The sequence below is a fragment of the Adiantum capillus-veneris genome, chromosome 4 (assembly GCF_014529385.1).
Source record: "Adiantum capillus-veneris isolate H3 chromosome 4, ASM1452938v2, whole genome shotgun sequence".
Taxonomy (NCBI): Eukaryota; Viridiplantae; Streptophyta; class Polypodiopsida; order Polypodiales; family Pteridaceae; genus Adiantum; species Adiantum capillus-veneris.
Window position 1 is genome coordinate 86,369,299 of NC_140934.1, and position 26,000 is coordinate 86,395,298.

The following is a 26,000-nucleotide window of genomic DNA, read 5'->3' on the forward strand; positions in this document are numbered from 1 at the left end:
AAACCCTCTCATCCTCAAGTCTCATAGCCTTTTCCCTCTCATCCTCAAGTCTCATAGCCTTTTCCCTCTCCCTCAGAACGCAAGAGATCAAGCCATATAGCTTCTATGCACTCCCTCAACACTAATTTGGTACCAAAAAGGCGGCTTCAATGTCCTTTTTTCACGAATTTAAATAAAATAGTACATGAAACCTAGAAAAGATTTCAAGAAACAATTTTGCAAACTTAAAAAGTGTTAGGCAAAGTACGCATAAAAATGATAATCCCTCGCTTTTGTACACAACCATGACAGTCACTACACTCATGAAAAGCACCTAAGCAAAACAGAAAATGATGTTTCACTAAAACTTCCTAGGATTTGAATATCATTTAAAAGTCCCTTAATCTTTTTCGGCCACTCGGCCAATCTTTATCTGTTCATCAGGGTTCAGCTTCCCTTGTCCACTCGGCCATTTCTCTTCCAGTTGGGCATGCCACATCATCAAGAACTGTAATCGCCTTCGATTACACCCACAAAAATAGCCAAAGGATGAAAACTTTCTTCAATAGAGACTGACTCTATGTATTCATGCACCAGAGTCCATCAATCTAGCACTTTTACAAAGACATCAATCACTGATCAATCACATTTCTGTCGAGGGTCTCAGATACAAATCCTAATCATTGTAACCATTTAGCAATCACATCCAAACCGCACTGATCTTTTCACGAATGTTTTTATCTACTAAATCTTATTACTATTAGATCCATATCCTTTCATTTCACATTTCAGCCAAGCAAACCATGCCCATGACCATAAGACAGTACATCCACATAGCATGCAATTCACAAAATCGGACACTTAGTTCACATTGAACATTGTGTTTCAATCTTTCAATCCAGCCATCTCATTCCATCCAGAACTCTTGATGCACCTAGATCCTTCCGGAACTCTTGATGCACTCACAACAGTATCCAGTCATCTCATCCAGATAGACATCTTGATACACTAGAATCGCATTCAATTCACATTCGGTTCACTTAGCCATCACATCCAGATCTCGTTGATCTCTAACAAATGTCTAGATGCACTAAGTTCAAATCATTCATCAGACAATGCTGCAAACATTTCATCTTTTTCTACATGTCTCTAACAATACACACATGAAAGAGCACATGTTTTCAATTCAATCAAGGAAATTTCCAGTTCAGTGCACATTAGTTCATAAAGTCATTCCACAAAATACTGTCAGCTTATCAATACCCTAAAATCTCAACGATCAATCTAGGCAATCTATGACAAAGTAGTGGAGTGGCTCCCCTCTTGTGCAGTCCGCACCGCACCAGATTCTACTGGCTGATTCATCGGTAACTTTTGGCATAGACATTGCTAATGGCCCAAAAGTTTCAAGGTACAGCTCTCTGAAGAGAATTTGCGATGTTCTCCTCCTCCCTTTATTTTGCATCGAGGGCCAAAAAGTACTCTAGACCAAATTATCCAAAGGACCTAGCTTATCTTTCTCTTCTTTTCTCGTGCCCTGTGACCTGTTGTAACAGGCTTGGACACTCAAAGCAAGAAAATAAATTGCAACACACGAACAAAAGCTACAAAATCATTGAGCTTTAATAGAGAGAGAGAGAAAGAGAGAGAGAGTCGACACGGCCTGGCGTAGTTCCGTGCCCAGAGGTATTGGGCCCAAAGACTAGCGCCCCTTTTGGTGTTTCTTTTTATATTAATCATTACCAAGTACAACTCCCTAGGGACCTCTGCTCTCAAACTCTGCGTCCAGATTCTCTGCAGAGTGAGTCTCCAGGGGCTCTCATAAATTTACAAGGGATGCCAAAAGCAGAGCCCCAAAAGCAGTTACACAAAAGCTTCAAACTTAAAAGTACAAGGCCTCCCAAAAGCTGGCTGCAAGCGCAAAATACGAAAAACAGTACGGACTGCCACATTAGCAGCTCAACGCGTTTTACGAAAATCCGTATAGTCGGCCACGTCAGTAGCGCAAATTTCGAAAATCCGTACGGCAGTCCGTCATCAGTTTGTGACATACCCCCCCCCCCCCCCCCCCCCCTTGAAAGAATTGGAATTGCCCTCGAATACGCCTGCAAAGCAAACAAAGGCCACAAACCAGTTCAGTAGACACCAACTCTCAAGTACCGACGCAATAGACAACACACATCTAGCACTTGCACAAAGATGACAAAGTCAGTGCACATTCACATCAAATCAATCACATAAAAATTGATTCCAGATCTAAGACCATGATTCCGTGCAACGTATTTAGCAATCGCATCTAGATCCACAAAAGACCTCACTGATGTCGAATTCAACTAATTCTTATTGCGATCGTGTCCATAGTCTCCCAAGAGCAAAATGTTGCTTCCATTCCGTCTTGCAAACCTACACTCAACACAGTCCAATAGACACTGACTCTTAAGTACCGACGCACAAGAGAGCACACATCTAGCACTTACACAAAGATGACACAGTAAATGCACATTCACATCAAATCAATCACATAAATATTGATTCCAGATCTAAGACCATGATTCCGTGCAACATATTTAGCAATCGCAACTAGATCCATGAAGGACCTCATTGATGTCGGATTCAACTAATTGTTATTGTGATCATGTCCATAGTCTCACATGAGCAAAATGTTGCACCTATTCCGTCTTGCAAACCTGCACTCAACACAATCACATGAGTGAGCACAGAAATTAGATTCATTTTCGGGAATTCCCACGTCGAAGTACTTCTTTCATAAAGTCATATAGCAGAATACTGTCAGCACAGAAGTATCCCTGAAGTCCAAAAAGAAATCAGTGACTCTATTCCATCCAAGTAATCTATGACAAAGGAGTGGAGTGACTCCCCTCTCGAGCAGTCCCGTCTGCACCTGATTCAACCCGCTGATCCACAGGATCTCGCGGAATAGTCAAAGCTAGACTGAAATCGCAGGTAAAGTTCCAAATCTGAGTATTTGCTAGGTCCTCCTCCTCCATCCACTTCGCATTCAATGCCGGATGGTTCTTAACTAAGAACCGTCGTTCACTTTACCAATCTCTTTTCTTTCCTAGTGAGCCAGTATCTGTTCCAAAATGAAAATCTCCCCGCTCTCTTCCATTTCAGGTTGTGCTTCAAGCTCCTTGTCCACTCGCACCGCACTCTTAAAATTTTCCAAGAGACTCGAATGAAAAGCAATGTGAATCTTCCAAGTTTCTGGCAACTTCAATATGAAGGATACATCATTTTTCTTTTCTTGAATCTGGAAAAGAGCCATAGTATCGCATTCTTAGCTTTGAAAAAAGCTGCTCCTTTCCTCTTCGTTTCCTTAGGCGTGCCCTCTCAAACCGTAAGAGCACCCAATCATCTTCCTTCAACTGCAAGTCGCGTCGTATTTTGTTGGCTGCCTTCTTATGACATGCTTAAGACTTCTCAAGAGCCTCATGCACCTTGGCAATTATCCAGATCTAGATCATACTGATCTGCTTCAAAAATCTTATTCTAAGTCTGGGGAATTCTATGATCTACCAGCTGATTCCATTTTTCTTTTCTTTCCTTGTGCCCTGGGACGTAGCTTCTTTAGCTTCCCCTGTTCATTGGCACATCAGTCTCAATCATCGGAACCCTAAGACGCACTATCATCTAATACCCTTTCTTAGGAATTTTTCGATGAACTTGCAATTGGTCCCCTTATTTCGTCGGAACCTTCGGATGTGCTACCATCTGATTCTCCAAAATCCTACAATGAGCTGTCATCCGGTTTCCCTAATTTCTATTCAATCTGACGGACTCTTGCCTTGTTGGGGGGGATAATATCTTCTCGTTTAGACAATGGTCTCGAACCTCTTTTAGCAAAACCGCTCAATCAAACCTTTCAAAGTAATCGTCTAAAACGAATAAGTATCCCAAAACCTCTGGCAGGTGTCATCCAATGTATCTTTCTAAGTCATTTTCAAGTGATGCCAAGCCGTCATGACATCTGTTGCATATTCATCTGATATCCAAGTTGACATGAAAATTGTCTTGGATTTTAATCACGTCGCAGGTGCTTCTCCGCATAACAACCGAGTAGACCACCATGTTTGTACAGTTTCTTTCAAGTAAGATGCCACCTTTTGCACGCTAGAGTTTCCTGAGAACCATCCTCCAGAGAAGGCGACTGTCATGAGGACGTGGCAACTGCTAACCTTAGTTGTTGGTTTCTTTTCGATGATTTTCGTTTAATTTTTGAGACCCTCTTTTTGAAGTTGCAAATGGCCGGACATTGTATGGCCAGTGTGAAACAGTAGTTTCACCCGCAGACAAGAAGTTGGTCGGCACTGGAATTCAAGTAGTAAAAGGGTGTCTTGCACAGTTCAAAGTCATCTAGGTCCCCTCGCCGCACTTAATAAGTTGGTGGATACTAGGAAATTAACTCCATAGAGGCACGGTGACAAGGTGGGGTCACCCATAGAAAATCACCCGAGAACTGGGCTACATTGCATTTTTGGATGTGTGAGAGATGGTCTTATGACTAGTGAGAGTCCAATGGAAGCATCTCTTAAAATTTAGGAAACTGCTATTTGAGCCATGAAATTTGTTCGCGTCATTTGCTCCGGAATGACAAGAGGAACATTTCATTACTCTGTCGCGAAGTAAACTGAGCAATCGGTTGAGATATTTTTAGACCAGAAGGTCCAAAGCGGAGTTTTGATGCATGAGTGTCACTTGGCACAGTTTTGGGCATTTTCCAACTTAAGAGAGAGAGAGAGAGAAGCATTAAAACAAAACGTGGGTTGCATTTTTCAGTCGTATGGTGGATTGTTGTAGGTACCAAAGCTACTGTATGCTTGCCTACCCTCTATGTACAGGGAAGTGCAAGAACTGAAGCCTTGCACAGCATTCACTGCTCTCTCTCTACAGGTGAGCAACGTTTAAAAACGCACCTGCAAAAACGCTTCGGTATTGTCATCACTAGGAAGTCAAGTCCTTTCCCGTCGCAAGGGGGGTCACCAGCACTGGTGTTTTGGCAGTTGAAACGCTGGCTATGGTGGCCCAAGTTTTAGCAGTGGAGAGGCACAGCGTAGGAGCAGAGGGCTTTAGGGTGCTCTGATTGGCCAGTATTTTAAAACGCAAGAGACAAAGGGGGAGGAAATTGTTGTCGGCGACAAGGGAGGAGGTGAGACCTCTTCACGGGTTCTCTTCACGGTGAATCTCCTCTCCTCAACGATGTCGTCTTGCTCCACCAGGATAGCGGAGCACGAAGCTCTGATATCATGTCAAAGTTGACGATGCGAAAGCGTAGAGACAAAGGGGGGGGAGGGGAAAGAGAGAGAGATGAAATGAAATGAAATGTTATATTAACGCCTTCAAAAGGCCAAAATGACCTATGAGACCAAAAAGTTATAATTGGTGGATCTGATACTACATCTGAGTACGGAAATTACAAAGTTACAAAGAACTAACACTAAAACACTAAGGAGAAAGGAAATAGGGAGAGGGGGGGGGGGTTGGTGGGTTCAAATGAAATCTCTCATCGGTAGCTGTAGGATCTCATCATCCTCCTCCATGGTCAGTACTCTGGTTGGGCGTCTTGCATGTCGAGCTAGAGTGATCTGTATCTTCTGTTGCAGCCTTCATCGGTAGTGGGAGACCCCCCGAGGTCGTGGGCGTCTGGATCTGCCAAGCTCAGTAGCTCGGTCAAGCAACGTACCTCTAGTATGAGTAGGCTCTGAGATCTGCTGTAATGACTGCTCCGTTGGCTCTCCTCTGGCTGGTGTAAAGAAATCTGTCATTCGTCTTTGAGACTATCTTTCCCCTGATGACCTCAGCAAGCTCTCCCTAAGTCTACACAGCTCTAGCAGGAACAATCCGAGACATCTTTGATCCTTGTATCTCATGACTCTAGAAAAAGGTCCGAAACCTTCTCTGAACAGGCAGTGGAAGCGGCCGCGTATCTCATACTATGCCGGGCAACGACGTGTAGTGCAACTCTCTCTCTGACTCTAAGTTACATAGGTGAAATATCATGGCCCCTACTGGCACCCCTCGAAATCGGCCACTCTCTATCTGGAGCTGATGTGAGGATGTATGTTGTCCAATAGCGCATCTTATCCCATGAGATAAGTGTGTATCCATGTATGCAAGCCTAGTCACAAAGTTGTTCCTCCTTGAGTTGGAGAAGATGCTCTCTGTAGAAGGCCATCTTCGTGCCCAACTCCTGTGTCGGCTGTATCCATGTGCTCTTGGTATCTAGCTGAATCAGATCTTGACGTATGAGTCTGGTGATCTCTGTCCGTGTGAGAGACAGGGAGGGTGCATCGAGGGAGTATTGAAGCGGAGGTACTCTATCCATGTTGAGACCATGCGACTGAAACCATGTTGTCATCTGTACATAACAACATGCTGTATCGCCTTGTAGAGCTAGTTGTCGAGATGACTCAAGGGCAAGCCGAGCGTATCTGTCCCTGGGGAGATCCCATAGACCGTGCATAAAGGATATTGATCTAGTCAATGCCTCCACCACGAGGGGGGGGGGGCAACTAGCTCGGCTCGGATAATCTCAAGTGGTACTGAGGTCTTAGCCCGAATCATCCGAGCGATCATAGAGACAAGAGGCCTCTCCATACATCTCCATCCATCTGTGTTGCCAGATCTCCCATGGTGGTCTACTGAGGGTCCCCATACCTGAACTCCATAGAGCATAGCTAGAGTCACTAGAGTCTCTGATGCTCTCCTTAATGAAAACACCGGTCCACCGAAGACTACCCCAAGATAAGTATATGCGTCTGTGTACTCCACAGTCTCCTGGCCATACGTAAATGTGGGTGCTGACCTCCTGACCCACTGTGATGTGGTGTTGAACACCATAACCTTGGTTTTCCCCAGATTGACAGACAATCCATTGTCACGAGCAAATGTATGCAGAGCATCCAAATGACGCTGCATCCCCTCTGGAGAGTCAGAAATCAGCACAATATCATCAGCATATAGTAACAGCGGAATCCATGTCCTTGCTAGCTGGCCCCCTTGTCTCCCTGATGCTCTACATAGTCCGAAAACTCATCCACATTAATCCCAAAAAGAGTCGAGGATAGGGGGCATCCCTGCTTTACTTTAATAGTGGAGTGGACCATCTCAGACATTCCCTCAGTGGTGCATACCCGCCCCATCACTGTCTTGTATAGAGCCATATCAGCTCTGTAGGCACACCCATGTCCTGTAGTCTGCATATAAGTCTGGCTTTAGGCACTGTGTCAAAAGCTTTGGGGAAATCCACAAAGCTACAATAGATCCTCTTGCCATGGTGTCTACCCTCCTCAATAATAGCTCTTGAGTGTCAGAATCTGGTCAAGAGTGGAGAAACCTCTCCTGAAACCTGCTTTCCCTGGTGCTCTTATGCTCTCTCGCTCTGCCCATCTACTCAGCTCCTGCTCAAGAACGGATGCATACAACCTAGCTAATGTGTGACCAACCATGATGGTGCGATAATTCGCGGGAATCATGGGATCTCCTGACTTGAAAATAGGTACAATCATAGGCATACTCCAAGTCTCCCTGAAGCTTTCATGCGTGGCTTGATTAAACATCATAGCCAGGAGCTCTTCAAGCATATCTCTGGCATGGATGAAGTGCTCTACTACCAAACCATCATGATCATGTACTCTCCTTGTCTTCATCCTATCAATGGCTTTCCTTACCCTCTCGGATGTAAAGAAAGAACATGTCTCCGGACATGTCTCTAGTGGGTCCGACAGAGGTGGTTACCCTGATGTTGTGTAGAGAGATGTGGCATATCCCCATGTCTCAGTGGAAGTGACCGCTGGTGGTGGTGAATGCTTGTGGAATAGCCTCCATGCTTCGCCTGAGTCCTGACTTATAAATAACTAATACAAATCCCACTCTAGCTGAGATAGATAAGCCCTTTTCTTTCGTCGCACTAGGCGGCGAAAGATAATCCGTGACTGTCTATGTGTGGTAATCCCCATGAGCACTCCCCTCTATAATTTGATCCTCATCTCTCTACACTCCTCATCATACCAACTGTTCTAGGACATGCTCCCAGATGGTCTCCGTGTGGGCTGGCTGTGGGGGTATGCCTCTGATGCTGCATCATGGAGCGTCTCCATCAATATCTGAGTGAGTTCATCTAGTAGCTGTCCCGACTCCTGGGTGCATAGCTGCATGTATATCTCATCCATATACACAAAATCCGTCTCCCTCATGAAGGTATACCGACTGTGTGTGGGGACCTCTCCTAATGGAGCTGTGCTGAACTGAAAGGTCAGGGTGAAAGACAAGATAGCATGATCAAACTACTACTCCAACTGGCCTAGTACCCACCATGAAATCCTGAAAGAATGGAATGAGACCTGGCTGGGCCATAACATAATCCATTGTGCTGGCACCATGTCGGTGTGGAAAGCAAGTAAAACCTCCAACTGTCAAAAATCTTTGTAGGCCATTCACAATGGCCAATCTATGTGCGGTTCCCATATCTATCAAGTAACTGCCATATTCAGTGTATTTCTCATCTTGTGATAGTCTGGATAGACCCATCTCTGTGACATCCAGCTCCCTAAGCATCTCCTTGGAAGTATCATAAAATATTGTTTGGTGGTGGGCAGTCCTAGCATTGAAATCCCCTAGTATGATAATGTCACAATCCTTGGAAAACTCCCATATGTTGAAGGGGATCGGAGAGCACCACAGACGGAGAGTGAGAGAGAGAAGGAGACACGACACACAGATATGGGTGGGGAGACTCAATCAGTGAGCAGCCCCCTATACACTTATGCTATGTATAAGGTATACAAGTCAGTGGGCGCCCAGACTTTGGGCGGCCGGGCAAGGCACAGGCGCCTATACCCCAACAACCTCCCACTTAAAGGCGACTGTGCCTTTAAGCAAGGGAACCTAGTCTAAAGACTACAAAAGGCGAGAGAAAATCGCTCTCAACCGATGCCCACTGGCTGGCTGTGATCGTGTGCATCCGGCTGTCCTGCTCCCGTGTAAGTCCATACACCACCAGACGTACCGCACACGTACTGCAAGTATGTACGCAATACCTGCATATCTCCCTCGTGCACTATGCCATCATCAGTCAACAAACGACTGACAATCCCAACTGCAAATGCTCCCACTGCAGCTGCGATATCCGGTCTCAAGATCAGCATCTCATACATGAGACCACCGAATGCCGATGCAATGCTAGCGGACCCTGCTAGCTCTACGGAGCATGCATCAACATATATATCCCTGGCAATAGGCATCTCTGACTGACAAGGCGTGTCAGCCACATGCATCTCCTGACTGTCCGCAAAAGACACATCAACCTGTCGTGCAACCTCAGAGCAAACCAGCTGCTATAGGTGTCTGCTGGAAGACATATCCTGCACAACTATATCCTCATGCTCACTGTTGAGCATAGAAAGGAATGACTGTATAATCGTTGACGTCTCAGCCTCCTCTACAATCATCCACTGCAAACATGACCACTCAATCTGTTGTGACTCACTAGAGCTCTCATGCTCTAACTCCGTATGCATAGACTCTTGCACGACGTCCTCCTGTCGTGACTCACTAGAGCAAGACCGCTCTATCTGTCTATCCTCCATAGAAGTATCTCGCACAACTGACTCTCTACTTTGCTCAGTCACTAGCAAAGCATGCATGTCTGACTCTGTCACCTCTCTGTGTGACTGCTCAAGTCGTGCCCCAACTATGTGCACAACGAGCTCACTACTCTGCACTCCATGCAAAGCACCCTGCAACCCATGAGCAAAAGAGACTGTCCGGGTCTCTCGCTCTCTGCATGGCTGTAACAAGATTGAGACTCGACCATCTCGCACCAGTACTACGTGCAATGAGTACCATGTACCAACTCTAGCACCTCTCGCAATCACTAGCGAACCCAAATGCAACGCAAAAGATCGCTCAAGCAACGATACCCGACATCCACTATCCCTGAGCTGACCAACGGAGATCAAAATCATCGTCAAATCTAGCATATGACACACATCTCTGAGCACGTACGATGCACCGCTCGGTAATGACAGTCTCGCATCTCCTGAACCAGCAATCTCATGCAGTGACTCATCTGCCAATCGCACACTACCATGCACTCTGCTAGAATAGCTACTTAACCAATCACGATACGGAGTGACATGAAAAGTAGCATCCCTGTCTAGCACCCACTGCAAAAGAAGTGCACTATCCTCGGACGTCAAAAAATCAGGAGTAATACAGAAAGTAAATGTGACCTCACTGTCACTAGGGTACTCAGACTCTGTATCTGATCTGCAACTGTCAAGTCAACGGAGCCTATAGCATCTACTGCATCTTTGAGACTAGCCTATCTCCTGTGCTGTCTCATACGACGAAAGCATCGCCGTCTAATGTGCCCTGTGTGAGCACAATGCCAACATCTCAAGTGTCGACACGAACGAGAACGCCGTCTTTCATGAGTCATTGTCCTAGACTCGAAAGTCTCACACATATTGACTACTATAAGTGAATGTCAAAAATAACCAAGAGCTGTAACAGCTGCATAAACAAGTTTAGCTCCAAAATTCAGCTCTTAAACAGCTGCATAAACAAGTCACAAACGTGTCCTAGATCAGCCTACAACTGAGCGGACACCTGCAAAGAGGAAACAATGGCTGAAAATTCAGCGCCCAAATAAGCCCTCAAACCTGCATGTAAACTTGTAAACCTGTAGCTGAAACCTGCTGAAAAACCTCAAGCCATTAGTGCTCGAATCCGGCTACCTAGCTCATAGCCACACAAGCATACATCACAATATTCACTCCTGTGAGTGTGCCAAGATAACTGTACGCATGTCAAACCGTGAGCTAATCACCAAGCCCACACTGTGCGGTATCGATGCATACATGCACTAAGCTCCCACCTGCAGAGAACACCGCACGTAATCACTGAGTGCAATCGCAATCACAACCTGGATCACATCAACTTATGCGCATAAAACTCTTGGGAAAATTTCACCAGAGTTTCGACGCACAATGGCTATCAACACAAAATAACCATTATCCTGCAAGCTCAATACAATGAGCAATCAATGCGCATCAAACTACACTCAACATACATGCATAAGCTCTGTAAACCTGTGTCCAACAAATGCTCACAAAGAGTACCACAGGTGACCATACATATCATCCACAACCAACCTCTGCACTTGCTCACAAGATCTACTGCTCACCACATAAGCATACATAGAGCATTACCCGCTCAAAGACCATGTATGCAAGCCACAACACTGCAGAAGAACCACTCAACTGAAACTGGCAACACCTGTTGGAGTACTAGACTCAACCTGTACCTGGGAGTCAAACCCGATCTTGTAACACCTCATATGTGCCTGCTACCTGCAGTGTGCACGGGTAAGCTGTCTGCAGCAAAGAAAACAACAGAGCCCAAAACTGTCCTGAAAAACAGTTTCTGTGTTTTTAATTTCAGACCCACCTGCACTCCGAATCAGAAAACGATTCCTTCTACAAAGTCGTAGAGCTTGAAGCCAGCTCCGTTTTGAACCAAAAAGTTTTGGAATCGGAGCTTTGTAGCTCAAGTTATAAGCAAAACAGTAGACTGCTGTCAAACTGCCAAAAACTGAACGACTTTCTTATGTGCTTCTTTGAGCTCATAGAAAAGCTCAAACTTACTTCCCACCTCGATGCGTGAGCTGAATGCGTCAATCTCACAATGCTTCCATGTCTATGGAAGCTCCAAGCTCCAATCTGTCGTCGATGTAGCCGTTGCAAAGCTTGCCGAGAAGAGGGAAAATGCTGTACACAGTGGGCTGATCTGTAGAGGAACTGTGGGCTGATCTGTGAGCACTAGGAAGCTCCTGAGAGCTCTCCTGCAAGCCTTTGTATGGCTGTCCACAAGCCTCCTCTATTTCTTTGCTCAGATCTGTGACCTCTCCGCCATAGCCGACGAGTTCATCGCAAAGCCGTCCATCTACGCTCTCACATTTGTCGCTCTGATACCAATTGAAGGGGATCGGAGAGCACCACAGACAGAGAGAGAGAGAGAAGGAGGCACGACACACAGATATGGGTGGGGTGACTCAATCAATGAGCAGCCCCCTATACACTTATGCTATGTATAAGGTATATAAGTCGGTGGGCGCCCAGACTTTGGGCAGCCGGGCAAGGCACAGGCGCCTATGCCCCAACATATGTCATTATCCAAAATCAAAATAGCAAAGGGGGATTGTCCTCTAGGTGATGCATATACTGACGTACTAGGAGAAAAGTAACAAATAGCAATGTAGAGGTATCTGTCCGTCTTTGCCCTGAGCCTCACCCACATGTACCTAGCCTATTCATCCTTGCGTGCTATATATGTAAGTGGCTGCAACTCCTCCTTGAATAGAACTGCCACTCCCCCTGAGCCTCATCCTTGATGCTCCGATCTGGTCTCCTGTTTGCAGGCTGTCTCCCATCTATATCCGCTCACTTGAGGCATGGATGGCCCAGGTGCTTGATGAGTCTCAGAGTAGAAAATGATGTCTCTCCCCGTGAAGCTATCTTCAAAGGCCCCTACATCAAGACGGAGTGACCCGTTACAATTCCAAGTTGCCATCTTTAGCGTGGTCCCATAGGTCTCGCACCGTCATGCGGGGCGTCTCTCCAATATCACCACCTTTCCATCCCTGTAAAAAGCAATCTTCCCCTTTTCCCTTGCTGCTCTAATTTCCGGCATTACTTCTTGCATATGAGCAATCTGCAAAAGGGTGAAATCATCCTCAAGAAAGATGCCAGTCTTCTTTAGAGTCAGTCTCTTCTTCAAGAAGTCGTTCTTCGCTTCCATGGAGGGGAAGCGGAGAATGAGTGCCCTTTCCTTCGAGGTTTCTCCATTGTTCCCACTTTTGTTAGTGCCCATTCTCCAAGCCCTCGTATGCGTCTGCTTGTTGACCTCCACCAAAGTCATGAGTTCTTTCACCTGTTTATCCACATTATCTTGGTCTCTGAGGCCACATATCCTTACGTATAAGGCCCGCACACGTCTCCTTTGCTCCTCTTCTAGTGTCAAGTTGATGATGGTTGATGTGGGGGTGGGGGTTATTTCCTTGCCTTTTCCTTTCTGATAATCTCGATCCATTTTTCGGTCTTTTCTGCTTTTTGTTGGATCTTTGTGATCTATCCACAGGTCGTCATTTCTTTTTGTTGCTCCCCACCTTCTTTGATGGCCCGTACTTGTTCCTTAATCGTGTCAAGCTCTTCAATGACAGAGGGTTGAAGCTCTCCCTCTTCGAGGACATTCTGCGATCGCACCTCTGCAAGCTCTTTCTTGAGTAGTGAGATTTCCTCATCTTGGGCCTTCACGCGATCCTCGAGTGTATGTATCAAGCTTTCTTGTGCTGCCACTCGTGCGTCAAGTCCATTAATAGTATCTAAGAGGTGGCGGTTGATCTTACTGATGGAGTCGCTCAATTCTTCTTTGCATTTTTGGATGGCATCCTCCACCGGATCATCCTTGCCATTCTGCTTTCTCATGATGGAAAAGGATGCAACAGGAGAGGGAAGAGGGGGTACAAGAGTGAAGAAGAGTTTTTGTTTTTTCTCCTCTCTCTCTCTCTCTCTCTCTCTCTCTCTCTCTCTCTCTCCAGGCGGATAGAGACTCTCTCTCTACTCTTTCTCTCTCTACGCAATTCACATGTTTCTCTCTCTACTCTCTCTATCTCTCTCTCTACACGATTTTTCTCCCCTCTTTCTCTCTCTACGTGATCCCCTCCTCCCTCTTTCTCTTTCTACGTGCTAGGTTGGGGAATTGCAGAGAGAGCGTGAGGAAGCAGCAGGGGCAACAGGAGGGAGCAGAGGGCGGGGAGGGGAGGGCAACGCGAGCTGGAGCAGGTGGAGCCGTAGCGGACGTAGCAGGCAGAGCAGGGGAGCACAGAACGAGCGGGAGGGAGAGACTCTCTGAACCAATCAACCTTAGCAATAGATAACTGATGTGAATACAATGGGAGCTGAGGGTTGCTTATATCAATAAATTGCCTTACCCAGACTTTGACAAATAGGTAAAGTAAAATACCTAAGGCCGGTTTACAGACTGCCGAAGCCTCTGCCCATCCCCTCAGGCGACGAGCGGGGAGGCTTTACACACTGATATGGCCAAGTCCCAATAATAATAAAAGCGACTGCCACGTGCACGAAACACAGCATGGCCTATTGGTTGCGCCCTTTGTCTTTTCCGGTGGGGCCTGAGGTTCAACCCCTGCCAGTGGATGGGCGGGGGAGTTTGCATGTCCACTGAGTTGTCCAGCGCGCATTTCATGGAGCCTGTAATTTTTTGGCAGCTGGCGGCCAGGTCAGCTCACGTACCTGCCGCCCAAGTATGGGCAGCCCGTCTGTAACCGCCCTAAAAGCCAAACTAAATAATGGGATCACATTGGCAGTTCACTTGAGATGCCAAATCTCTAACAGGGGGAATGTGGTGCTTTTTGCTAAACTAATGAAATCTAGCCACACAAGCAATGCGTTTTCTTCCGCCGGCCCGTCTGAATCCAGCCATAGAGTGAAACAAAGAACTAGCCCTTGATCTCAGCTTCAGGGGTTGAGAGAAAAGGAGAAAGTGCGTACCATTGGAGCGAGCTGGGTCACGCAGAGAAGTAGAGGTCTGAAAGTCTTGGGGTTTTGCAGAAAGCAGGACTGAGAGGACCCTGCCGAGTGGAGGTAGGTTGTCCTCCTGCACGCTTTCGGTGATGAGCTCATCGTGCTCTCCTTCTTGGTAGGCATGAATTTGTTGTTGCAATCCTCGCAGCAGCTGCTGCTGCTCTCGCAAGGCTGGCGACAATTCCATGCTCGTTTGTGTGAAATGAAAGGAACTTTTACTAAAGTGGCTCTCATCCACGTGGCTAACTGATGTTAGTAACGCAGGTCTACATGACTCACTTCTCTCCATTTCCCTCTTGAATAACAGGTCTTGAGTTCAACTCCTCGTCAGCTAGATCTTTAAGGTCTCTTGAGATAGTTTCCTATACGACTTTAAAACACTCTCTCTCTCTCTCTCTCTCTCTCAGCTGGTTCCGGTGGATGGCCGGTTGAGACTTGACCTTCACCACCTGCATGTAGTAAACGCACATGTTGCAGCCCCAGTCGACGTCACGGCCCTGAAGACACAAGGCAACTCCTTCTGTCGTGTGGTCCTCCTGTTGCAGCCAATGAGGCTTCTTCCCTCCATGTAAACGGCTCTCACTGGGGGTGATCATTTAGGCTAGTATTGTGACGTTACGATGGCCTCGGTGAGAGTCATGGTGTCTAGGTGGACGGGCATGGCGGTAGGCTCAAATTACTATTTCGCCGTGAGCAATCATCGCTCATGTAAGAATGGGTGCTCCACCCTAGTAGATGCCACAATGTGAGCTTGGCTATAGAGGGCAAAGCCTCAAGCTCACCATTGTGTTAGGGTTAGGGTTAGAGAAATTAGAATTAGGGCTAGTTTAGTGCTTAGAGCAAAAGTATTAGCTAGAGCATAGACATAAGGATAGTAAACTCAAAGTGCAAAGATTAATTAGAAAATAGCATCTAATATAGGCTTGGTAGTTCACATCCATTGGTTAGAGAGGTTGCATCCTTTTTCTATTGGACCATGTCAAAGGATCTTTCCCATGTGGTGCCACAAGCGTGGGCTTATCCTAACAATAGTCCTCTTAAGCCAACACTTGGGGCAAAATACAAAGATGTCGTAATTTCGTGTCATAGTGTACTCATAGGCTCTAATGGTACATCTAGGTGTAGACATGATTAATCATTGCAATTCTCATAACAAGCTCATCCCCTATGGTTCAATAGTACTCATCTTAGGCTCACAAGGTAGAGCTATGGTAATACAAAATGATTCATGTCATAAGGTTCTAATTCATTCAAAGGTCCTTCATTGTCTTCATCTTGATATCGTGATGTTAGTGTCAGCTTCTTCAAGTATTCATGTCGTTCTTCATAGGTCCAATCTGACAAGGATGCGGCCTTCATGGCCAATATCGTAAAGTACACATACATATCATTTACAATGCTTGTGTGTGTGTGCTCATAATGATGGGCAATTTTATCACGAAGGACTCCTTCGGGCAATGTGTAGAACCCCATGTGTGATGTGCTTTTGTACATGAGTGTTGCATACATATCAAGGAGATCTTTGGAGAGAGAGTTCTTCCCTTGTCAAAGTGAAGCACCTCTTTCACCAGGTTGAAGCCACTCTTCACAACGTTCAAGGTTTGCAAGCCACAAAAACGAGCTTTGTGTGCAAAAGCTCTATTGGCAGACAACTGCATAGGACATCCCTCCAAAATAAGGAGCTATTGGGTGCTTAGGCCCTCCGTGGAGAACTTTAGTGGAAATCGGGGCTTCGTTGGATGATTTTAAAAGATATGATAATAAAGCATTAAAAAAAAAGATTGCATGTCGACATTGTGACGAAGTGCGGGCGGTGGGGCTAATAGCGCCGAGAGCTGACGTGAAGAGTGGTGGTGAGTACAGATAGTGCCGTTTGAAGCTCGAGCAGTAAATATACATGCAAGAGAGGCTGAGTCGGCTGACGCTGGCAGCTTTGCACGACGATTAACACTGGACAGCAGAAAGTTGTGCAAATCGTAGTGCTGATTGGCAAAGTATAACAGAAAAAGATGAGCATATAGGACTCTGGGCAGCTTTCTGATGAGTTCAATAGGACAACCGCGGCATCGAGTAGCGAGGACAACCGGCAAGATGGTGACGTCAAGAATGTGCATGATTTTGGGCTCCAGCAAGGAAGTCGATGAGCGGCCATTACTAACTAGCATGGACCCATGGGGGTGAGATGCATTGGAGATTCCCAATATATGCTGAGAGAAACCACGTGAGCAATCAATTCTCTCTTTTTGACTTTTGTAATAAGGTGTGGCATCCACCACAACACACACACACACACACATGCATACACCTAAAACAAGCAAAAATGATTCGGGATTAATGCTGCACAATTCTAGAAATTAAGCTCTCATACCAAGTTGAAAGCAGCGGCATCTTAAGAGCTCTATAGGATGGTCAAATGATATGCGTTTTTGCCAATTGAGAGCTCAAGAAAAAGTCTCGGGAAGCACTTTGCACACGCATAACTTGCTAAATGCAATGCAAGCTATAATGAGAATTATGGGGTAGTAAAGGTGGCTGAAATTGACACAATGAGATGCAATTTAATTGAAAATGCACACACAATAATGAAATTTCACATCACAATGTCATTAATCAAGAAGGGTATTGGCTCATCGGTATTGACAAGAATATGCCCAAGCTTAACTAACGACACGAGTAATTAGGGAGAGAGAAACGATGACTAATGGAGAGCATAACCTTGGTGCTCTGATACCAATTCTAAGAATGGGTGCTCCATCCTAGACGCCACAATGTGAGCTTGGCTATGGAGGGTGAAGCCTCAAGCTCACCATTGTGTTAGGGTTAGGTTTAGAATTAGAATTAAGGCTAGTTTAGTGCTTAGAGCAAAAGTATTAGCTAGAGCATAGACACAATGATAGTAAATTCAAAGTGCAAAGAAAATAGCCTCTATTATAAGCTTGGTAGTTTACATCCATTGGTTAGAAAGGTTGCATCTTTTTTCTATTGGACCATGTCATCATCTCATCCATCCTAGTAGATAAGGGATCTTTCCCATGTGGTGCCACAAGTGTGGGCTTACCCTAACAGCTCATGTGCATGTGCGCAATCTCTCTCTCTCTCTCTCTCTCTCTCTCTCTCTCTCTCTCTCTCTCTCTCTCTCTCTCTCGGGAGAGTGGTTGCTACCACCCAACTTGCACAGAGGCAGCCAAGTGTGCTAGATTGGTCCATCTTGGATACCATAACTTGAGTTCATCACTTGTTCAATAGATCTTGAAGGTCTTTTGGATTGTTTCCTATTATGTTAGCCTCTGTGTGTGTGTGTGTGTGTGTGTGTGTGTGTGTGTGTGTGTGTGTGTGTGTGTGTGGCTTCACACACGAGGAGAATTCGTGAGTTGAATTATGCTTCACTTTTCAAGAGTCCTACCTCAGAGCTCCTCTTGCAGATAAGGCCCTCGCACTAGCAAAAAAAGTTCCTATTGCAAAAGGCTCAAATTTGTGGGCAACTAGGGTTGTTGGTGGAAACCTATGTGCTCATCCCTACTTCTATGGCTTTGATACCAGAACAGGAATTAGCTTTCACCTAAGCATATTGAAGACAAGTGTGGTAGCTTGTGTTGTCATGTGAACACCCTTTCATTGAGGTCTCTTAAAATCTCTCCTCCTCCTTCTCCTTCTTCTGTGTGTGTGTGTGTGTGTGTGTGTGTGTGTGGGGGGGGGGGGGGGGGGGGGGGGGGGGGGGGGGGGGGGGCAAGTGTGAATCATTGCTCTCTCAAGTAACATGTCTTGAGTACAAGACTCATCACATAAATCTTTGAGGTTTCCTTGGGTTATGCATAGGACGTCAAAATTTATATTTGCCTCTCTCTTCTCTTCTTTTCTTTTCTATGTTTTTTGACATATCTATTTGTTAGACTTGTGGCATCTCTCTAGATTTGTCCAATTGGTCCTTGTATCTCCCACAGACAAATAGTAGGGAGTGAGGGAAGTTTTGTGCTTGTGCCCAGCCACAGTGAGGTAGTTTTTTCATGTTGTGATTTCCAGCCATGTTTGGCTCAAAGTTTTGGCTCATTCCATTGTTGTATAGGCTCCTGTAGGCTAAGAGTATTTTTCCCAAGCCTTAGCCTATTTTTCCCTTGAGCCTTGTGGGCCTCTATTGCCCTTTCTCCCCCATTTTCTTATTTCAGCCACTATTTTGTACGCCGTGAGCTGGAGGAGTGGATCGTGCATTTGGATCTTTCCCAATAAAGGGAGCAAGGGGGGTCCTCTTATTTGCAGAGCCCTGTGCGAGGCACGCTGATTGGGCATCCCATTGGGCAAGCATAGCCAGTCGATAGGCAATGAGGTTTTCTACACCTTAGTGCTTTTTCTCTCATGCATTTTTGCCATACCTTCCTAGCATTTTTCTAGGCGGCAAGAGCTGTTATGGGCTACCCCTCGATGGTGCAATTCCATCCTTAGAGCAGCCTTATACTAGCTTAGTGATCAAGTAGTGGTAGAGTTTCTCATCCAAGATCCAGATCCATATCAGTTCTTGACAGGAGGAGATGCACCACATCTATGCTCTCCAAGCATGCTATAGTTGGTACCCTGTGGAGATCCAGTTAGTGGTCTCATGTGCAGCTGAGCAGATGACAGTAGTAGTGGCAATTGTGTGTACGATGGGTCTATCCATTGAGGCATGTCAATTCTATGCCGTGATCGCTTGTGTACGCAGTTTGTTATCAACATGGAGAGCCTTTCCCAAATCTCTCTCTCTCTCTCTCTCTCTCTCTCTCTCTCTCTCTCTCTCTCTCTCTCTCTCTCTCTCTCTCTCTCTCAGCCTACTCAAACCCTAGCTCGAAGCCTTCTCTGATCGATCAGCCTCCCCAAGGTAAGGGGCATCCGTGTGGGGGGCGTTAGGGTCAGGCTTGCCTCCTCGCTCTCTAGCTCATGCTCAAACCCTCCACCAAGAGCTCCCCGATTCTATGCCAGCTTCAGAAATTTCCATTTTCGCCTACAACTCATTTGGCTTCTGTTATCGCCTAAGAGGCCTTGTCATCACCAACACCCTCAACTCATATGGGTTCTCTCTCGCCAACCAAAGGGTAGCTCCAGTGCTCGATTTGGTGAAGGTTTCAAAGATCTTTCTCGTTCGGGTTTGACCACCTTTCGCTAAAAAGTCTTGGAAGATGAGCCCTTGTTTTGGAGCTAGGGTTTAGTAAGGTTTATTCCAGTCAGTCAAACAATGTCGACCCCAAAAACCATGCTATAGTAACACTCTTCCCTCGTATGGTTTGTCCATTTTCTCTCAATTTTGCACCACTTAAGCTCCCTAGGATCAAACCTTACAAGAGGAGTTAATCTCTTGACCATTTTGTTGATAAACTTTTCTTGATCGATAGGTACCGCTGGTTTCTTAATGGACTCACTCATTTGTGAATCACTGTGCTGAGAGGATGTGTTGTCCTCTTGACTCTTACAATCCTTTTCTTTATATTCCTCACAATTATCCATCAGATAAAGAGCTTCTTTGATCAATTTGTTTAGCATCTTGCTCCTTATCATATGTAGATCCTTCTGAAGACCCGCATGTCTCATTCCCTAGATAAAGATCAAGATCAATCGTGCTTGCGTAGGTACTTCCGCTCTTGGACAGAACTTGACATATCTCTTGAGTATGGTCAATACAAGCATGAACCTTGCCCACTTTCTGTCTTTTGGCACTTTTTAGCCCAAATGAGCTCCAAATGCAATGAAATTTCGGCTAGGGACTTCTTTTATGCTCTAGGACACACTAGGGTTTGCTATTTTTTTAGTATCTCCCAACAATCTTGATCGCCTCATGCAACCTCAAGCAACATTGGACCGAGGCATGGAAGAAAATGGTAAAAGCTCAAAACTTGTCTTAGCGAGCTAGAGGTGTGTTTTGACTCCATGACTGCTCAAGCCACTAACAAGGTAAAGGAAGTCAAAGCAAAGGTCACTCAAGTTCACTCAGCAACCATCGCTAGGGTACAAACTTGTGTGACATAGGAGTTCTGTGAACGACTCCGAGAAGAGAACGCCCTCAAGGTTCACATTGGTGGGCTCCCCTCACCACGGTGCAACACTGAGGACACCCCTAAAGAAGCACTTAGCTCAACGACATCCTTGAACCAACCAACATCAAGCCCGACAATGTCTCTTGGATCAATGACACGCATAGACATGTACCATCTGAGCACTGTGTTCTTACTTCCAAGGACAAAGAAGAGCGGATCAAATTGCTACATCAATCACATCTTCTCAAGGGAACAAAGGTCTGGATCATGGAGGAGCTTACTCCAAATCAACTCAAGGTAAAAAAGAGCGAACTCAAGAAGATGCACGAAGCTCACAAGCAAGGCAAATGGGTGGTCTACCAAGGCAAAAAATCCATCACTCAGGAGTTTTGAACTCCTAAAGAGGCTCCCCCTCTCACTTGATCTCCATTAGATTTTGTTTCTCTCTTTTTTTTCTGTTTTTTTCAACCCTACCTACGGACCCTCAGTCCTTAACTGATATGTATCTCACTACCATAATTTGCCAAAAATGTAATGCTTTTGTATCTGGTCCCATGGGTCATATTTGACCTCCGTGGACGATAATCCAATCTATCTATCTATCTCTGTCTATCACACACACAGATGTCCTATCTCTTTCTACCTTAGAAATCTCTCTTATCCATAGTTTCCTTGTTCATGTATGTGAACAACATTGCAGGTGTTTTGTAGTGTCAGAGGATATTAACATAATCAAGCTAGATCGGAGTTGAGGTGTCCACCAGATCAAAGGCTAGTTCTTGTCTTCATGGCATCTTTTGTTGACTATTCTGACACTATTGCATAGTTTGATACTTGCAGGTTGCACATGAAGTCTCTCTCTCTCTCTCTCTCTCTCTCTCTCTCTCTCTCTCTCTCTCTCTCTCTCTCTCTCTCTCTCTCTCTCTCTCTCTCTCTCTCTCTCTCTCTGTGTGTGTGTGTGTGTGTGTGTGTGTGTGTGTGTGTGTGCGCACGCACGCACGCATGCGCTCGCTTGTTGGCAATACCCCACCACATGCTCGAGGTATAATTTCGACTTATGCTATGAATTTTTGGTCCAAAAATTCAGTTAGCCCCACTTTGACCACCTCAGGGTTTGAACCTTGCTTGATCACTCTAGTAGTTGTTTCATTTGGTTGATAATCTAGCCGTTGAAGTTGTTGAGCTTTTGCTTGTTGTTGAGGCATGGTGTGCTTTAGTAGTAAAGCCTCTTAAAAAGGTTTTTTTAGCATAACTTAATGTTTTTTTGTAAAAATAATTATAAAGAATAATTTTTTTGTACCAAGAGCCTTGAGCACTATGCTAGCTTGGGGCTATGCCTGGAGACCAAGTTGTGAGAGTGCTAGATGCTTGGCTCCAACTCCATTATATTGCTCAAAGTGCAAGAGCGATAGTCTTGTGCTAGAGACTAAGAGAGGTAGTAGTGTTACCATATACATGTGGTAGTGATGTGTGTGAACACACTTAGGACTGTCGGGGCATTTTTCTGTAGGAGGTTTTTCCCCCCTTGCATTGCAGGTAAAAGAATATTTGGGAGTGCTCGAAGAGCTTTGTCTGCTCAGATTTCTGATTTGGGCTCATTTTGGCCTACATTTCCACTATAAGCAGTATTGCACATGCTATTTTGTAATTTTGTGCAAATCTTTTGTCATTGCCGTTTTTTGCATAATAGGTCCCTTACAGTCTTCTAGGTTTGTGCTATATAGCATGTGTTGTTCCCGCTTCGTTTCTCCTCTTTTCGGGTAGTTTTCACATTAGGTGCAAGGATTCGTTCGGCAATAGCACAGATGTGTTCAAGATGTCTGTTGCTGAGGACATATTGGATGGGGACAATTACCCTATGTGGGCTTACATGATGCAACATGTTCTTGTGTCAAACGGCGTATGGAATATTGTGTAGGGCATTGATGTACATCCTGGTTCTGAGGATGTAGGCGATGTTGAGGATGTTGCAGGTCTTGCTGCAAGGATTGCTGCTATTATACTTGTTTTGCCTACATCTGAGCAAGCTCGTTGGGATGTAAAAGATTTGCAGGCTCATGCATTGATTGGGTTGTCTGTGAAGCGTACTATTACTCCCCACATTCGTTCATTGAAATCTGCCAAACAGGCTTGGGATATTCTGGCTGGTCTTTATGCAAGTCACAATGAGGCTAAAATTGCATCACTGCGTAAAGAGCTGGAATCAAAGATTATGCACGAGAAAGATGATATGGACACTTTCCTTACTGGTGTCAAGGATATCAATGACCAATTACTTATTTTTGCAGGTGAAGTCATTTCAGATAGTTCCCTTGTGCAAATTGTTCTTGATGCCTTGCCAGATTCTTACCATTTTTTTGCTAGTAATTGGAGGCTTATGACCCAAGGAGATCCTAAAGTTGTCAAGTTTGATGCATTGTGAACATTGTTGTTGCAATAGTCCCCTTCTAGAAAAAACAGGACTAGACAGCGTGCAGTTGAACAGGCTTTTATTACCGCTCAAAGAAAGGGTGGTAACAGCAATGCATCCACTTCTTATGGTTCTTCTTCGAGTGGAAAATCACATGTTCCTAATGCTTTTGTTGGTAGCAATTCATCTGGAAATTATGGTGATGAGGGCAAAAAGAAGATGCGTTACCATTATTGTAAAGCTAAAGATCACTTGATCAAGCAGTGTCCTAAGTTGAAGGCCAAAGAGGCTAAGAAGAAACAGGGTGGTTCCACTGCAAATGTTGGTTCCACTACAAATGTAGCTATTGTTGAGTCTTTTGTGAAAGGAGATTGTGATGCTAATGTTGATGCATAATGGGATTTTAGTGCAGAGTGTACCTCTATTCCTGATGTCCATGATGCATGCATGTCAGTTGCTGCAAATTGACATGCGTGGTATTTTTGACAATGGTGCTACAAAGCACATTACCTCACATCATGATTTGTTCACCTCTCTTGAGTCAATCCCTTACGGAAATTCGGCTACTTGTGCCAACAATGCCTCTTATCCGATTTAGGGAGTTGGAAGGACTGTGCTTACTACTGCAAATGGTTGTTCTTTCACACTTGTTGTCAGGACACCGGCAAGGCCGGACTAGACAAGGGCAGGGCCGGGCTAGGCGGTGTGGAACGGGGAGTCCAACTAGGGCAAAGGGCCAGGGGCTTGCCTATATAATGGGTGGTTGGGTGGTGGACTCTCAGGCTCTAGCTTCCCTTGTCTTACATTGGTATCAGAGCATGGTCTTTTTTGGGCAAGAGGACGTGGAGCCACTGGGGGATTGCATGTTCATGCAAGGGAGGGCGTGAAAAGCCACCTGCTAAGCGAGGAAGCCAAAAAAAGAACCCCACAGCGTGTGCAGGGGCGCTTGTGGGGAGGAGGGAGAGACCCTCGACCTCTGCCATATCCTGTGTGGCCCGGCTTGGCGAATTTGCACTACGACAAGGAGCAACTCCCGTCACTGTAGCGACCCTCGGGAAGCATCGCACAAACCTCTCTCCCTCCCTCGCTCTCGCGGCACTGTTGGTCGCCATAGTCGACTATGCAGACTCTTTTTTCACACTACAAATGCCCTAAGGCCTTTGGCCTTGGGGGCAATTAACTCAATTAACTCAAGCAAGGGTGCATGCCCACCCTGGCACACATCCTGTACAAAGGATTTTCGCCGGTTGTCGGCCAAGGTTTGACATAAACTCATCGAAAAGGGGCCACGAAGTTCTTCGGTAAGGCGTCACTTTTTGGCAAACTGTCAAAATTTCAGAAATTGCAGAAGTTGGTAGCGGTTAAATTTCAAAGGATTTGAGATTTTTCAAACAAGTATCTACTACAACTTCTTCTTGCGGGAAGATTAAGTCGTCTACGACGTTTCAAAGCGAACGATTACGTCTCAAGCAGTACAAGTTTTTGTTGACATCTTCAAGCCTAATTGATTCAACTATCAAGAGCTCCATATACGGCGGACAATTCAAATCTTTTTCCACCGAACTACTCTCGATTTTGACGGAGTTAGCAAGGCTCCTATACTTTGCGAGTGCTCTCAATATGAGGTATTTTTTCTGAGTACTTCTTTCACCGCACTGTGTAGCCATGGATTCGGATATCAATATGACATTCGATGTTGAGCAAAGTACTCCTGATCCTACCAATGATGGCCCGCGGCCGGATCCTCTCAAGGAGAGTACCCGCGACGCTACGACTGGAGAAGATACTTACAAATTGCTCGATATTCAAGAATGTCGTGCACTTCAGACACGCATGACAGTCATGGATGCAAATTTTAAAGCTTTAAATGAAAATGTTACTAAACTATCCACATTAGTAATTCAATTAATGCATCAGCAGTCTAAGAGTCCTGTTGACACCCACATGCATGAGCACGTTGCCACACAAGGGCAGGGCATTTCTAGTCTAGGGCAAGGCCAACGTGCTGATACGTTGCATACTCTCACTGCCAAAGAGATGGATGAATTGTTAAAGAACACTAAACCACCAATTTTTAAGGGAGAAGACCGAGACCGCAATAAGGATGCAGTGAATATCTTTCTCAGCAAGTGGGATGGAATTCACACCTTACGGCGTACTCTAGATGTAGTCAGAGCTCTATAGACAAGCTTAACTCTGGAAGGCAAGGCCTACAAATGGTGGATGTCTCTCAAGGAGAAGAACATCATACCACAGAGTTGGGCAGCTTTTGAAGCAATGTTTAGCAAGGAATTTTTGCCTACAAATGAGGCCGATCGGAATTGGACGGATTGGGACACATGTTCCATGCACCAATACCCATCACTCTTTGAATGTATCTCTCACTATCGGGACGTTATCCTCAAGTTGGAAGGTTTGGATACCTTTCAACAAGTATGAGGGTTCATACGAGGTCTGACACCCGAGTTTAAGAAGTACGTCAAGACCCAAGACCCTAAAACACTTGAGGAAGCCATAGTGAAAGCACATATTCATGATGATCCTGATGAGAAGAAAACACATAATAGTCACGTGCCTGCTAGTATACATGGTAATACACGCACTCAATATGGGCACAATAAAAGAAAATTTATAGTTGCTAATTCAGATGCATCTAAAAAACCCAAGGGGTCCAGGGGTCCTCTCTCTCCTGAGGATTTTGATAAATCCAAGAAAGAAAAGTTATGTTTTCAATGTTTAGGAAGAGGTCATCGCAAAAAGGATTGTCCCAAGTGGAAATCTACTGCTCAGGGAAAGGAGAAAGCAGTGCACACAGTGCAATTGTTGCCTCTTGAGTCTTCCTCAAGATTCTCTACAGTGGAAGTAACACACACTGAGGTGGTGCATGAATGCTGTCTCACATCTTCCATGTGGCAACCAACCTTTGGACCACATGAGTTAGTACGTATGCACAGATATCTGCAAGGGCACAAGGTGCGCATCTTGGTA

General features: G+C 45.4%; 1 protein-coding gene across 3 annotated transcripts in view; it reads right to left on the reverse strand.

The window, feature by feature from the left end:
* LOC147459546 (ARM repeat superfamily protein) overlaps nucleotides 1-14,823 on the reverse strand; it is a 159,136-nt gene extending 144,313 nt beyond the window's left edge. For all 3 annotated transcript variants that reach the window (XM_086510796.1, XM_086510795.1, XM_086510797.1), the window contains exon 1: nucleotides 14,571-14,823. In XM_086510796.1, coding sequence (XP_086366922.1) covers nucleotides 14,571-14,790 — 220 coding nt within the window. In that variant the 5' untranslated portion in view covers nucleotides 14,791-14,823. The remainder of the gene's footprint in view (nucleotides 1-14,570) is intronic.
* Nucleotides 14,824-26,000: the final 11,177 nt, after the last annotated feature.